The sequence below is a fragment of the Vigna angularis genome, chromosome 9 (genome assembly GCF_016808095.1).
Source record: "Vigna angularis cultivar LongXiaoDou No.4 chromosome 9, ASM1680809v1, whole genome shotgun sequence".
Taxonomy (NCBI): Eukaryota; Viridiplantae; Streptophyta; class Magnoliopsida; order Fabales; family Fabaceae; genus Vigna; species Vigna angularis.
Window position 1 is genome coordinate 23,792,219 of NC_068978.1, and position 16,331 is coordinate 23,808,549.

The following is a 16,331-nucleotide window of genomic DNA, read 5'->3' on the forward strand; positions in this document are numbered from 1 at the left end:
AAAAAAAAATGATTGAAATGTGTGAATTATCCCGTTATCCCTGGTCCCTAGGGATTTCTTCTTCCTTCCAGTGGTTGTTGCTTTATTCTATAACAATTGTGACTCTTGAGCAACAACATTCTCCATTGTATAAACCATATAATAGTAATAGGATAGGAAAGCTTTCCTTCATTTCATTTTATCACATTCTTGTATTCTTTAAATATTTTGTACCTTTCCTATATGAACCATCACGCATAAATAAAAAACACACCCTCCATATCGTACAACAAATATATTGATGACGAGGGTAAGATGATGGGTTTATATACACACCCAAACCACCAATCCAAAGTGGAAGAGTTATATGGACAACTCCCAACATGTTTTGCCAATAATCTAAATGCAAAACCTTTACATTAGAAAAAAAATCCATATGTAAATCTCCTTCCCAATCAATAAGAACCTCTAATGGAGATATAAGATTGGTTTGATGGTAAAATTAAAAGGAAAGGTGAGAGAAATTGAGTTGAACTTTCCCCACTAACACTTGAAAATCACTTGAAAAATATAAAATTGGTGTGATGGATTTGGAAAAGGAGGGAGAGCGAGATTGTGGATTCAATTTCTCCCATTAACAAATACTAACTAACATTGCCAATAAAATTTGAAAAAAAAAACTCTAATATTGGTTCATCAAGAATATATTGTTAAGAGCAGTTTGAAGAAACTATTTCCTGGAATAATTTTATGATCTCAACGTCACAACACTAGACAATTGTTGAAGCTCTAAATAAACATTGTAAAAAGACAATTCTTGACATTTATATTGAACCTTAACATCATAGGCAAAGTGGTTATAACTTCATCCATCCAAATACATTTTGTACTTATATCATCTTGGACAAGAATGAGGAGACATCAGAAACACAGACTATGTCAAATTCGGTATCATCCGTGATTCATTTGTCAATTTTTCAGATCCTTGATTTGATTGTCCGGTATCTGAAATTTGAAGTTAAAGAAATAGCTTGCCTCCATAACAAAGAACCATCATCAGAAGTTTCCAAGGATTTCGCACTATCAGTCAGTAAAATTATGTTAGGAATCAAGGAGCAATGTCAAAAAATACAAATTGGCAGAAGACTAACTTCAGAACAATATGTTAATATCAGCTGAAGAAATGCATTTTCAAACTTGCAACACTATTTATTAAAGACCCTTCAATGCTAAACAAGTTAATAGTTTAGTACCTGTTATATTCATTCCATCAACAAATATCAGAGTTTTCATTCAGCGGGTGGTAAAGGCTCAACAAAGTTGATATCCTTTGCCTCTGCCATTTCAACTTCATACGAGTTGTTAACTGAAGATTTCTCATCTTCCATTGCCATCCGCTTCAATTTCTCATGTTTTATGTGGCGAAGCTCATATCTGATTAGCAGCAATGAAGGGAGTCATATTTAATCAAAAAGCATGAATTGGACATTTTACCCCCTCTTTTTGTTAATTTGGTATCCATGAATACGTGATAGGCATTGTGAATGTGTGCATGCACAAAATATGGGGTAGAGTGGAACAAAGATAGCAAAATTCTCAATGCAGCTACTATCTACAAAATAAGTAGTCAAAACTTCAGAGTAATTCAGTTTTACTCATTTGCAAATAATCATAGAAGAATTTGCAAGAATTTGTATAACTTACTCGAGAACATGGCTTCTGGTAAGCTTAAAGTAAATTTTCCAGAATTGATTTTCCTTCAAATGGCGTGGACACAGTGCATATCTCAATTGAGATATTTCCTGGAATATAACAAAAATCATAATTATTTATGGGTACTAATTGAATGGCTTTGTTTATCCTTCCCTCATCCAACTATAAGATTATATATATTAATATTGTTTTGAATAAAGTCAAATCAAAAGTTAGTAATATAAGCCATCAACACTGCCACCACAGATTGTCAAAAAACAACAAAATCTTACTTTTAGTTCTTCATATTTTGACATTTTTTTTTCGTTTTGGTACAATAAGTTTTAAAAGAGTCAATTAAATATTATTTTAGTTTTTTTAACAAAAATGTTAAATAGATTAACAAAGTTTACTAACGTATCTATTAACCTATTTAACGTTTTAATTAAACATGACCAAAATGAAACTTTTTTAAATCAGAAATTATCTAAATGAACCTTTTTAAAAACATAAAGTACCAAATGGAAACTTTTAAAACTCTGATAAAGGACACCTTAGCTAACTCTAATAACATATTTAACTTTATAGGTAATGAGAATAAAAATGAACCTTTTCGAAAGCATTAAGTACCAAATCGGGAGTTTCAAAACTCAGCGTAAGAATACCAACATGAAAGACTAAAAGTAACATTTAGCCTTAAAAACCTATTTTAGCCCGTTTACATAGAAAGGGTTGCTTTGACAAATCAGGGTGACTACACCATGAAAGGGCTCAGACAAACCAGAGACCAGATATGATACCAAACAATGACTACTAACAGGAGCACCAACATTCGTCAACTAATCAGAGAGTTGTTTGAGACATTGACAATATGCAAAACATTCAAAAAGTCATCAATGAGAGTGGAAGAGAAACCTGCTCTAAAGCAACATGGGAATTATGGTTGACCTAAATCCTAAACAATTCCAATTAGCCATAGTCGTGGAGCCTTTCTCCATGACATTAGCAGTGAGATCAAAAGAGATGATAGAATAGATCCACTGAAGTACAGTAGAATTAAGTGTTGTCCACTGCTCATGACCAACGTCAATTGGAGCCAGACGTTCCTTCCCAAGTCGAGGGATAATATGATGAAGAACTCTGGTAACCCGAGCATGAGTTTCAAAAAGTTAAACTCACATCATAATGGTCCTTCTCCGTGTCCAACACAAAAGGGATGCTACTTTTGATATTATTGATGTGAAATTTAGGTTTACCCGAGTAGGACTTTGGCATAGGAACCACAATGACTGGTGAGGAGCCAGGATCGAAGTTGGTTGAATACATGGCGTCAACAGTGGGGCACAAGTGAACGACAAAGAAAAGAGGCAGTGGTTGGGCTGTCAGGTGACAGTGTAGGGTTGTTAGGGCCAGGGGATGACGTGTGGATAGGAGAATGAAGGGAGGGGTGGATCGTAGCTGCTAGAAGAGGAAGGGTAGCCTGCGAGTGGTTGAAGAAAGAGAGTGAAGGTGCAGAAGCAGGTTGTTGGTGGAGATGAAAGGAGCAATGACAATTGGAAGCAAGGAGAGCCTTGGAGCGTGCGGCGGTGTCTAAAAGAGAAGAGGTGCATGACTATCAAACACAAGGAGGTGAAGTCTGGATCATAGAGACTCGTGATATATAGGAAAACAATTGGCTTAATTACAGGAGAATAATTTCTATTCTATCATATATGTATGTATTTATGTATATAAACATTTATGTGATATGTATATGTGTATATGTATATATGTATGTATGTATATACATATGAGAAAACATCTTGTGAGAAGTTTATCCATAGCATATAATGTGTGACAATAAATTGAAGTCTTTGTTGGTGCCTAGCACTAATAGCTATCGACAAATAATAAAAAAAAATTAATGACTTTGGAACATCAATATACATACAGTAACCTAATCAAAGATGACAATATGTTTAGGGACTCTGAAATTTCCATATAAATTCCTATTGATATACCCACAAGAACTCTGGTAACTGTGACTCGATTGTAATGTATCAAGCATAGAAATAGACAATACTCTTTTCATTTAATTTCTTAAATAAAATATTCTCTAAACAGGAAAGTATATAAAAATTTAGCATTCAAATATTTGTGCAGTCACGTGTACGTATAAGAATGAGGGATGGTTAGTACAATTAGGATATTAAATAGTTAATTAGGGGGTTAATGTGTTAACCCAGAGGTAAGTGCCCGTGAAAATAAAATTGAAAAAAGTTACAGAAATCATGCAATTGCCTTGAGGAAAGGAAGATATCTATAAGGTATCATATGTAGCAAGTTGTATATACTAATCTTCTATCTGCCTATGTTGGTAGTGTGGTCTGTAATTTTATACATGACCGCAAGAAAGGAAACAATAGGCAGTTGATAGGATCCTCCAATATTTGAAGGCAAGTCTAGGGAAATCGATATTCAGTATAGCAAGAACATTGTCCTCCATCGAGATATATACAGATGCAGACTGTTTCAAGTCAGTCGTCGATAGGAAAGTCACTTCTGGATATTGTAACTAGATGTTCAATCTAGAGCACAAGAAAAATTTAGAGCTATGCAACGCAACATGTGTGGAGGATTATAGATGAAGATTATTCTTGATGACTCAAAGCAAAGTATGAGAGGCAGCAATGAGCCTTTGCGACAACAGTTCAACTATTAGAATTGTCCATAATCCAACTCAACAGGACAAGACAGGAGAAAACAAAGAGAGATTGACGAACTATATTCAAGAAAAGTTAGACAGTGGTGGTCTTTTAGCTACTACAAATGTTCTTACGAGGCTCCAACTAGTAAAAGTCTTTGTGATAATGGAATTGTATTGAATGAAATGGTTCTCTTACTTGTTACATCCCTTCTCCTTAATCCTATACTTATAGGATTAAGGGAGTGGTACACACCTCACAGACACTCACATACAGCACACTCACAACTCACATCTAAATACAAATACAATAATTCTAACACTCCCCCTCAAGCTAGAGCATACATATTGTATGTACTAAGCTTGGAATAGATGAACTCGGTGTTGAACTAGATGATTTGTCTTCAAGAGTGTGAGGCAAACATAGATGGACAACAGCAGCTTGTGAAACTTCAACTTCAAAAGTAGATGAAGGAAAGCATTGGTGGCCAATGACAAACTGCAAGGACTGATTCTCCAATCAATGATGGATGAGTGACGGGATCAACAGTGGTAGCTGAAAGCTAAGAGCTACAAAACTGCAGGGACTACACTAAATCCTCATCAATGATGGCTGGGTGACGGGATCAACAGTAGTAGCTGAAATCTACAAAACTGCAGGGACTACACCCATATACATGTGACTTACAGTGTCTTGGAAACGTACTCCCCCTTAGTGTGAACGGCGGAAATGTGGAATATCACAGTTGCTGGACCACTAAAACAAAACACAAGATTAAGCTACAATGCTGAAACAGAGGCATCAAAGATCCAAATTGAAGGTCCAAAATTCTTTGCTGGACAATTCCCAAGTGGTGATACGTAGCAGTGTATCACAAGAAGATCGGGCTAACTCTAGCACCGAACAACGGCTGTGCCGAACAGCAGCAAATAGTGCAAGAAGATCGGGCTAACTCTAGCACCGAACAGCGGCAAACTGTGCTAACTCTAGCACCAAACAGCAGCAAACAGTGCTAACTCTAGCACCGAAAAGTGGCAAACAGTGCCGAACAGCGGCAAACTTCGCTTGGACAACGGCAAAACGGTGCCGGACAGCAGAAACGGCGCCGGACAGTGGAAACGGCACCTGGACAGCGGCAGACGGCGCAGACAGAGGCAAACAGTGGCTGGACAGCGGAAAACGGTGCCCGGACAGCAGCAACCGGCGCCTGGACAACGGAGAAACGGCGCCAGACAGCAGAAATGGCGCGGGACAGCGGAAACGGCGCGGGACAGCGGCAAATGGCGCCTAGACAGTGGCAAACGGCGCGGGACAGCAGCAAATGGCGCCTGGACATCAACGGTGGAGACGAAGATGGCAGCAATGGCTGCTCTGAGGGTCGGAACAAAGAGAGGGAGCTCCGACGACGGTTATGGAGGTGTCGCGGTGAAACTCCGGCAGCGGGAAGGCGGCGCGTGCAGAACACGCGGCCGAGACTGGCAGAGAAGAAGCGGCGCGTGACAGCTGGTGCGGAGGTTTCGGTCGCCGGCACCGGTGGGGTTGGTCGTCGCGTGAAGAGGCGAACCAGATCCAGTGGTCGCTGGTCGGAACGGTGACGGTGGCCGGCGACAAGGCGGCGCGTGGCTATACGCGTCCGAGATCTGCCGGAAAGAGGAGGCGCGTGGAGGCGCGTTCAGAGGAATCTGGTGTTGTCTCCGACGGGGTTGGCCGTCGCTCGAGGAGACGCTCCAGATCCGATGGTCACCGGTCGAAACGGTGACGGCGGCCGGCGGCGGACTAGCCGGAAAGAAGAGCTCCGTGGCGGCGCGTTCGGAGGATTCTGGTCCTGTCTCCGGCAGGGGTGGCCGTCGCTCAAGGAGACGGTCCAGATCCGCTGGTCACCCGTCGAAACTGTGACGGTGACCGGCGGCGGCGGCGGCAGCGACGGCGGCGACGGAGTCCGCAGCGATGGCAGCGGAAAGTGGCGGCGACAGCAGTGGCACACTTGGTCTGGACGGATGCACAGAGAAGAAGAGAAAATGGAATTTGAGGAGCTGTCACCGGAAACTGTAGAGGCTGCCGAAAATTGTAGGGGCTGCCGGCGGCCATGACGGCCGGCCGCCAGCAGACAGCAGAGACCCTAGAGGTAGATCAGATAACCTGCTCTGATACCATGTGATAATGGAATTGTATTGAATGAAATGGTTCTCTTACTTGTTACATCCCTTCTCCTTAATCCTATACTTATAGGATTAAGGGAGTGGTACACACCTCACAGACACTCACATACAGCACACTCACAACTCACATCTAAATACAAATACAATAATTCTAACAGTCTTCACCAAGGTGCTTTCATAGCTTATTTCACTAACTTAAGACTCATGCACATCCTGTATAATGTTGCATTAATAATTTATCATGTTTTACAGCTGCTAAATCTAAATTGGCTTAATTTTGCACACAATCATCTTAATTGACTACAGCATTTACAACCAACAACCAACAACCATAGGTGAAAGAAATTTATTCAATTTTCATTCTATTTTCCTCGGTTCTAGTTTAATTATTTACACTGGACCATTCATAATAGTGAACAAAAATTGCCAAGTAGCAGAAAAACAATCACTTAGTTCTATCAGGAAAGTGTGATAGTGATAATCTGTTACGTATCTGAGTACCTAAACTAGCCAAATACAACCTTTCACACTCTCACACACGTGATAGAACAATAAACAAATGATAATGGATGAATGAATCTCTTTTATTGATAAGAATAACTGAATCAAATAGAAAACAAACAATAATTGGGAGCATAACCTCCGTCAACTGTTCTGGAGCATAACCTCCTTTACAAAACTCACAAATCAAAAGCATACCCTTAACCCTAGACTCTAGCTTTATTTATACTAATTATTTCCCGCTCCATCTCTTACTAAATATTTCCCTAGAATATATCTGCATTTAATATAAATATCTCTATATTTAATATAAATATCCCCCGTATATTATCCTAGCATATATCCTTAATTATAAATATCTTGTATTGAATATTTTCCTAGGATATATATTTATTTACTCTAATTAACTTATACTGAATATTCTCTCCTATTGTGGCTCCTTTTACTGTAATTAGCTCTCGCCCCCCTAACCGTTGCGCAGTTAAGATGGTGATTCTTCAACCGTTCGGCTCAGGTCCTTCCCTGCTTCCCACCGTTCGGCCTGGTCGCTTCATACCTCCCACCGTTCGTCCTGGTCGCCCCCCGTTGTCACCGTTCGGCCTTACCTCTCCATGCCTTCCATCGTTCAGCCTTTACGGTCAATACTGTTCGGCCTCACTTCCCTCCTACCTTTCTTCTCCTTCTCATTACCTCCCAACCCTTATCATTACCTTCCACCTTATACCCTAACATAATCTAACTCTAATTTATCAACATTAGCATTCATAAGATCGACTTGGTAATAACAAATAATACCAAAATTAAAAAATTACAGGTGTAAAAGGAAATATGAATTCCTGAAGAGATAAAGGAGTACAAGGTTAAAAAGACATTTCCCGTCCCCCTTCACACCAGATAAAGTCCAACCCCCTTGAAGAGATGAGCAGCAACAAATATAGGAGATTACAAGACAGAGGATTTATTGGTGAATAAGTTAGTTTCTTCATTCAGATATGCAGCTAGGTGCTTCCCTATCATATCCTGTTATGTTTTTGGTTGAATATTGAACTAAAGTCTTTGGTCTTAGAAATTAGAAATTGGAAATTTACTTGGTGCATTCCCCAGTCAACATAGATCTACAAGGAAAAGTATCACTTCTTGTTTGCTTGTTATTTGTTGCTGGTTAAAATATTTTCAATGATAGAAGAAACATAGTGATAGGGGCTGGAAAGTATATGAGAGAGGAAAGAACCGAACGGTTAAGGGTGATGGGGAAGGAGTCGAACGGCTAGTATATGAGAGAGGAAAGAACCGAGCGGTTAAGGGTGATGGGGAAGGAGCCGAACGGCTAGTATATGAGGGAGGACAGAACCGAACGGTTAAGGGTGATGGGGAAGGAGCCGAACGGCTACAGGCAGTAGGGGCCAAGCGGCCACATGCAATGGGAGCATGAGGCGAATGTCGAACGGTTAAGGGGTGGGGGCCGTTCGGTTTAACGGGAACGTTGAACAATGGAAAGCACAACTGTAATAACGGTTTGTGGGAGGAACCTATTATAAATAGAATAATTGTCAGTCTTTTAGGTTAGGCTATATTTTACTTGTACAGTCAGGGCATTGGCCTGAGGAGGGGGATTAGGCTCCCATAGTTACCCATACTTACGTCCATACTTACATCCATACTTGTACATTGACTTTCGATACTGTTAATGTGCAAATAAATCAATACGTTTCATTCATTCTTCTGCTTTGTGTTCTTGTTGTGATTTGCAAGAGAAGGGAATTAGGTTTTCGATTATAGAAACCTAACACATAGAGACACAAAAGGAATAAATGATAGGAACATTAAAAAACAAAACACACGCCATATAATTTGAGTACAAGATTGCTTCATTCTTCCAAATCTTCATTCTTGTTATATTTACAGTCATGTATTCTTAAGAAAAAATCATTATAGGCATGGCAAATTCTTAAGATTTTCTCAAGTTCCATGCTTCTTATGTCCTCCATTATCTAATACATCATGAACTTTTTCAGATGCCAAAGTCATGAGACGTTTTTCCCTTGATAGTTGTTACCCAAATAAAATTACTTAGCACCACAATGTTAGTTGTCCACACATTGGAAAGCATGAGAAAAAAGAACAAACTGTTAAGCTATAAAGACAAAGAGAAGCATTGAGCTGAAAACGTCTCTTTCTGTGACAGCATGACTGGTTTATTTACATTGAGAAAACTAAATCAATAAAATTAATAAAGAACATGTGACATCCTCTAATAATAAGAATATGACCTTAGAATAATATAGATACAATCTTGATATTTCTTATTATAAAGATATGATCTTGATATTTGTAACTATAAAGATATGACTCTTATTTTTGTAATCATAATACTCACCCTCAAGTTGGTGCGTGTAAGTCATGTGCTCAGCTTATTGCAAATGTGATGGATCCTTGGCCCTCTCAGAGAGATTTGGTGAATATGTCGACCAGTTGTTCATTAGAATTGACTAATCTAGTAATGATATCTCTAGAGTCCAGTTTTTCCATTATGAAACGACAACCCACATCAACATGTTTGGTTCATTCATGAAAGATAGGATTAGAAGCAATGTGTAATGCTACCTCGTTGTCAAATACAAGATGCATTTGAGAATCTTCAAATTTAAACTCTTTGATATGTTCCTTTAGCCATGAGCTCACAAATGGCTAAAGTCATTGCCATATATTTTGCACTTGATCATGCCACAACATTTTTTTTTTCTTGTTTTTCATAGATATTAAATTATCCCCCAAACAAGAAGTACCCTGAAGTTGAACATTTATCACTAGTTGAGTCACCTAGTCAAAATCAAAATACCCAATAATTTGAGTATTCCCCTTATCTTTATAATTAAAGCCTTTGCCAAGAGATTTCTTAATATATCTTAGTATTTGTACAACCACATTTCAATGGTCTCTTGACAAGGACTACTCAAAACTTGACTTACTATGCTTATTGCAAAGGGAATGTTAGGGCAAGTCACAGTGAAATAATTTAGCTTGACAGTCCAAAACTGGTAAGCTTGGAGAGAATTGAAGTTAAATAGTGAATGATAAGCTTCACTTTGTATTATTCCGAGTTGTTGAATGACAAACAAAATATTACCAAATAATCCACAAGGTGATTGCTTAAGGCCCATAAAAGAACCTACAAATATGACAGACCTTATTAGACAACTCCCCCTAAGCAACAAATTCAAGAGGTTGTTTCATATAGACCTTCTTTCAAGATCTCCATGGAGAAATGCATCCTCAATATCAAGTTGAAACACGACTGGAAGCCTTTTTGGAGGTCGTAGGCTTAAGCCGTTCATTGTTCTTTTGGGGGGACATCACTACCTCAGCTACGAGTCTCCACCTTTCGCTATATAAGTGATTTGCTGAATGGGCTTGCTCGGAGTCCTTACAAACACATCCATGAACATTTCCTTATCTAGCCATGCAGTCCTTTAAAGGCTCACCACTTTGCTACTTGATGTCAAACAAATCTCCTATTTTGAGAGGTTTTACTTTATTCACATCAAACTGATTAAAGAACAAACTAGACAATTCCACGAGTAAGGATACATTCCTGCCGGGCAAAGTGCTAAACCAATCCAACATGGCGTCAGACAAGACCTCTACAAACATTTTGCATCACACCATGTCTGATTCTTTTAATATCAACATTTGTGCCCAAAAGGCCTTAAGTTGATTGGCAGGATCCACGACTGCTATAATATTTTAAAGCCAACATGGGAAAATAGTCTATTTGTACAAAGACTATGGTCTCATAAATGATGGTTCCAAGCTAGGGAAAAACGAGGATTTTTCCAGAAACTCGACCTTCAATGTAACTAGTTGAAATCCTTAGCATGGACCACTCACCACCACAGACATCACCTAGTGGAATACAACTTTTGTTGTCATTGTCTATTCCTAATATAGTTTCCCTTCGTGAAAAGAAGAAACATGATCAGACAGAGCTTTGCTCCTTTAAGTGGGGCCACTTGATTACACTTCGAATAGGCCACTCAATCATCAGAAAAAGAAAAAAAGACTACTAATCAACGGCATGGATACTAGGCAATGTCATGCAAGCAAACAAATACAAAATACATGATTTTATAGATTAGATTAAGGAGTGTCATCAACCTTGCAATATTTGGGATACCAATGAAGGAAAAATCCTCTATTTCTACAAACGAGCACAAGTAGTTTTACTGTTTAATACTTCAAGTGTTCAACATCACAAATAAACAAGAATAGTTAAAGACAAACCTTGACTCTTGATAGAACGAGGATTGCATGTCTCTCTTGCCAATCGGAGAGATCCTTTCGAACTTTGCTTGAAGAAGATTGAGTTTCTTCCCAATAACTGCCTTCATCTTCATCTGCAACCAAAAAACAAAATTGAACAAAAGAAGACTTTTTTTTTCAAATATAAAACAATAGATAACTCAAAAATAACACTACAACAACATTGGGTTTCCCTGAGAAGTATACGAAGCTACAGCTGCCAATTCCAAGCAACCAATAATCACGATTACTTAGTGTGACAATTAAAGAAATTTACATCAACTGTGGTGAATGGTAAAACAGGCAAGAAAAATTACGAAAATTGAAAATTAAAAAAATGGGCCCCGTAATCACACAATTTTTGTTCAATTAGGGTATGAACATTGGAGGGAAACCTTTGAGAGGGAAATTCTTAAATGTGTCGACGGTGAAGGACTTGACGTGGTTGATGAGTTCCTCGGTAATCCCATATACGCTTTCTTCTCGTTGTTGATCCTGCAGTTTGGAGTTAGACTGTGTTTGGGTATTTGGGGTTTTGCTATTCCTTGAACTCCTAGAAAAGCTGCTTCTAAGCCAATCCATCTTACGGTAGAGAGTTAGTTGCAGTTTTGAAGAGTTCTTACATTGGAAGAAGCTGCGCGGCCAGAGGTACACGTTATGATTGAAGGAATAGTTCAGAATTTGGCATTCCAAAAAATGTTTGCAAATATTAACAAGGAATTCTACTTAAAAAGTTTTATACCACGGATCATATCACATATGAAATCTATTAAAAAGAAGTAAACTATTTTTTTTAATTCTAAAAACTTGTGCTTTTTAATTATCTTTTAGTGGTATTTTTCCTTCTAGTTTTGAATCTTCTTTAACCAAAAATCTAAATTAATTACTTACAACGAAACTAATTAAGTTAAAATAACTTTTCCACAAACTTGTCAGTAAAAATATTATTTTGAATTATAATTTATTATGATTAAAGTTTATATTTATTATGAAACTCACATTTTTCCCTTTGTATCTATTAATTTTAATAGATACATTTTTCAGTAATATTTTTATATTATTGTTTATTTCAGCGAGTATATTTATAATATGATAATAAGACAATTCCCATTTACTTTAACGAAAACACTTGAATTTATAAACGGATTTATTAGAAACAAAAAACACAAGCACGGGAAACTGTGTCGCTACAGGGATTTATTGAAGAAAAAAACATTGAAGAAAACATTCTTAGAATTTTTTTTTCTGTCTTTCTAAATCAACATAGAAATAAAACACTTGTCTTTGATAGGATTTGTATAGATGAAGAGAAACTACATAATAAAAAAAATATATTATTTGTATCTCGTATTTAAGAAATTAGACTATTTAATATAATATTTAATATAGTCTATTTACTATATCGTTTAAGGTAGGTTGTTCTTTATATCATTTAGGATAATGTAATGCATTTAAGAGTTATTTTGGACGATACTATTTTATAAACACTATTTTGTTAGATAATTTTGTTTAACTTTAAAATAAGGGTAGACAATCTTGTCTTAACTGGGTTGTATAGAGCATGGATTGAACTAAACTGGTCAAAACCTAATGAATAAGTAGGGTGAGTAGTACTAAGACGAAAGTTAGCCAAAACTATTGTTTGATTGAATAAAATCTAGACGAGGGCCTTGTCAAAGTCAATTGATCATTAGCTAGGATTCATGGGAGTTGTTATGTGGATTACCTTAAGGGAGAGATATCACCTAGTATGAATGGTGTACATTAGGCAGTGGATTTCCTAGGGGTGCAACATAATGAGATTATGCAAACTTTGCTTGGTACCACTAGTGCAAAAATAACGTATAACGTCACACGTTCAACCTCCAACCACTGAATATTCAACGTAAAAAATGACCGATAACATTTTTGTAAATAAATGCAATTATTAGATGTTGTTTAGAATTGTAAAACGTCGAAGTCCTATACAATTCGACGTTCTATGATGGTAATTATTTAAACCAGCGCATCATTCTTTTTCTTCTTTCTTTTAAACCACCAATAGTACGTCGAATTCAATAGGGGCTTCGACGTAATATTTATCAGCCAAAAGCCAAAGAGTCACCCCTTTTTAATTCTTTTTTCTTTTTTCTTTCAAACAACAAATAATATATCGATTTCTGTAGGCGCTTCGACGTATTATTTGTTAGCCAGAAGCCAAAAAGTAACCCCTTTTTAATTCTTTTTTCTTTTTTCTTTCAAACCACATATAATACTTCGAATTTTGTAGGGGCTTTGACGTACTATTTTTCAGCCAGAAGCCAAAGAGTTACCCCTTTTTAATTCTTTTTTCTATTTTATTTTAAATCACCAATAATACGTCGAATTCTGTAGGGGCTTCGACGTATTATTTGTCAGCCAAAAGTGTTGATACGTGGAGCACTGTGATAACGAAACCCAATCCTTGTGATAGTGGTTTTTTATGATGACAACACATTGATAATAAAAACACATGAATATGTACTGTGGTATATGTCATATGTTGTATGTGTTTATGATTATTATGAAATATGCACATGTTGTGATTGTCACATGTGTCGAACATATAATATGTTGATTGTTGCATATTGTGTTAGTAAAGTGATCATATCTGTGTATGCATACTGTATGTTTTGGTGATAAGGAAATTATGTGCACAAAAGCATATCTGAATGACTAAATCGATTACAGAGGTGTGATAATCAATTCAGATCATCAGACAATTCGTGTTTTTAAACTGAGGCAAAACAACTTGTTTTGAATCGATTACATTAATTGGTGAATCGATTAAAACACGTGTGTTTGCACATATCTTTTTAAAATGTGCTATGTTGTGAATTAGAAAGAAAAAGTTTTCAAAATTGTGTTAAGTGTTGAAGCTTAATCGATTATATGGATTATGTATTCAATTAAGTCTGTTATTGATTTGAAAACTGTTTCATGCTTGTCATAATTGTTTCAACGGTCATATTTTTAAATGTGTTGACTAAGCATTAAATGAAAATCGATTTCATTAATTGCGTATTTAGTTAAAAAGCTTAAGTGGTTATAAATTTGTTACAAGTATTTAATGTAACCGATTAGATTAAAAGAGTAATCGATTGAATTGCGTCTGAATTGACTAAAACTATATATAGACGCATTGATTGGATTTCTATAAGACAATTTGAGATTAACATTTTCATATCTGATTTAGATTGGGCTAAAAAGTTTTACAGAAGTGATCAAACGCTCCAAGAAACAAGAAATTGAAGTGGTGGACTATTCTTGAAGATTTCTTGAGAGATAAGCTCGACTGATTTGAAGAATCTGATCTTTCTGCACAACTGAGGTGCTTGTTGTGTGATCAGGAGAAGTTTCGCAATTTGTGTGTTGTTATTTCCCTATGCATGTTGCCAAGAAGAAGAACGAGGAGTTCTTGTACTTTGAGAGGGTTCTCAAAGGGGTGACTGCAGGAGAGGATTGTTCTTGCTGTAGGGTTTTTTGTATTTGGCTATATTAGATTAGTGAGTTAGAAAGGTGATTTACATTTTGACAGTGTGGTCGCTGTAAAGCCCTTGTTGTAAAAACTCAGATCTTTATAATGCAAATTGGCTTTCAATCTCAGGTTGATTGAAAGGACACTAGATGTAGGCATTAAGGTTGAACCAATATAAAACTCAGAGTTTGAGTTTTCTTCTCCCTATCTCTCTACATTAATCTATTACATAATGTCATCATTCGAATACGCATACTGTTATATTGCATACACATTGCTTGCTGTTCAAGAAAGGTTTAAAGATTCATCTTATTTGCGAAAAATATTTGAAAAGCAAGTATTTTTATAAAACATCAATTCACCCCCCTCTTGGTGTTGAGAAACAAAGCTCATCAATAGAACGTCTAATCTGCATGGGGCTTCGACGTGATGGACATTAGAGTGGTTGGATGCATTAATTGAGTGCTGTTATCAAAATCCTAAGAGATCTATTACAGAATGATGTTTGAACGTCGAATGCCCCAGCGTTAAACATCGAAAGGTTAGTGAATTCAATAAAAATTTGAGCGGGAGATTGAAAATTCATTCACTTTATCTTAGTGTGCGATACCCTTTTCTCTTCTCAAACTTTTCTCGAACGAAGTTTGACGATCATCACATGTAATTTTTCTTTCATTTGATATAAATGCATGTTAATTAACTACTTTATATATGATTTTCATTTGTTTTGACCGATTATTTTCATGTTCTTGTCCTTCATAGCCGCATTCTGCTTTCTCTCTCACTAGTGACGACACTTTATTCCAACGAACCCACCTTTTGAAGGTTAGTTTTCATTTTCGTTTTGAAAAACTTATTTGTTGAACTTGTTTGTTGTTTTTTTGTTGAACTTATTTGTTGTTGTTGTTTGGTTGAACTTGTTTGTTGTTGTTGTTGTTGTTTGATTGAACTTGTTTGTTGTTGGTCATTGTTGTTTGTTGTTGATACTTAACTACACGTTCATAGTTCATGCTTTATAAAATATCAAAAACTAAAATTTGGTGTTTTTCTGCTTTTCAAGTCTAGTAGAATTGTAAAAAAGGATCACAATTAATTAAAAAAAATAAAAAAAAAATATTAACGTCGTATATTGACAAAATTCGACGTTAATTTAACGTCATATATAGACAAAATTCGATGTTACGTTGAATTTTAAAATTTGACATCAATTTAACGTCTCCCGATATGTTGTCGACCTCGAATTTGACGTGAAAGGCCCGAAATATTCGACGTTGTACGCTGTTTTTGTACTAGTGTACATGATCACATATATGAAAATACCTAGTTGATGGAGGTCACTAGTGGACTTGGTAGGGTGGTTCTCTCAAGAATAGACTATGTGTAGCCAAACTGCAAGGGGATTCACCTTATCACACTTGATGGACTAAAGTTTCTGGTTAGAGTCCAAGCCTTGATTTATTTGGTTGGTAGGACCCTAGGCGTCGTCCTGAATCTATATTCTAGTATGACAAGTGCATGGTC

At 36.8% G+C, this 16,331-nt stretch overlaps 1 protein-coding gene across 1 annotated transcript; it reads right to left on the minus strand.

Annotated features, from left to right (window-relative positions):
- Nucleotides 1-695: 695 nt before the first annotated feature.
- LOC108347640 (uncharacterized) lies at nt 696-12,033 on the minus strand. Its single transcript, XM_017587024.2, has 5 exons — nt 11,710-12,033; nt 11,297-11,409; nt 1,684-1,781; nt 1,233-1,413; nt 696-1,059 (listed from the first exon to the last, which is right to left on the minus strand). Exons 1-4 carry the CDS (start codon nt 11,894-11,896, stop codon nt 1,269-1,271), a joined length of 543 nt encoding a protein of 180 aa, XP_017442513.1. The 5' UTR covers nt 11,897-12,033; the 3' UTR covers nt 696-1,059; nt 1,233-1,268.
- Nucleotides 12,034-16,331: the final 4,298 nt, after the last annotated feature.

Excerpts from the sequence above, each read along its gene's own strand:
- LOC108347640 (XM_017587024.2), bottom strand. The coding sequence starts at position 11,896 with ATGGATTGGCTTAGAAGCAGCTTTTCTAGGAGTTCAAGGAATAGCAAA. Across the intron at positions 1,782-11,296 it reads TCGTTCTATCAAGAGTCAAG|GAAATATCTCAATTGAGATA; the intron begins GTTTGTCTTTAA and ends GTTATATTCCAG. Across the intron at positions 1,414-1,683 it reads ACCAGAAGCCATGTTCTCGA|ATATGAGCTTCGCCACATAA; the intron begins GTAAGTTATACA and ends GCTGCTAATCAG.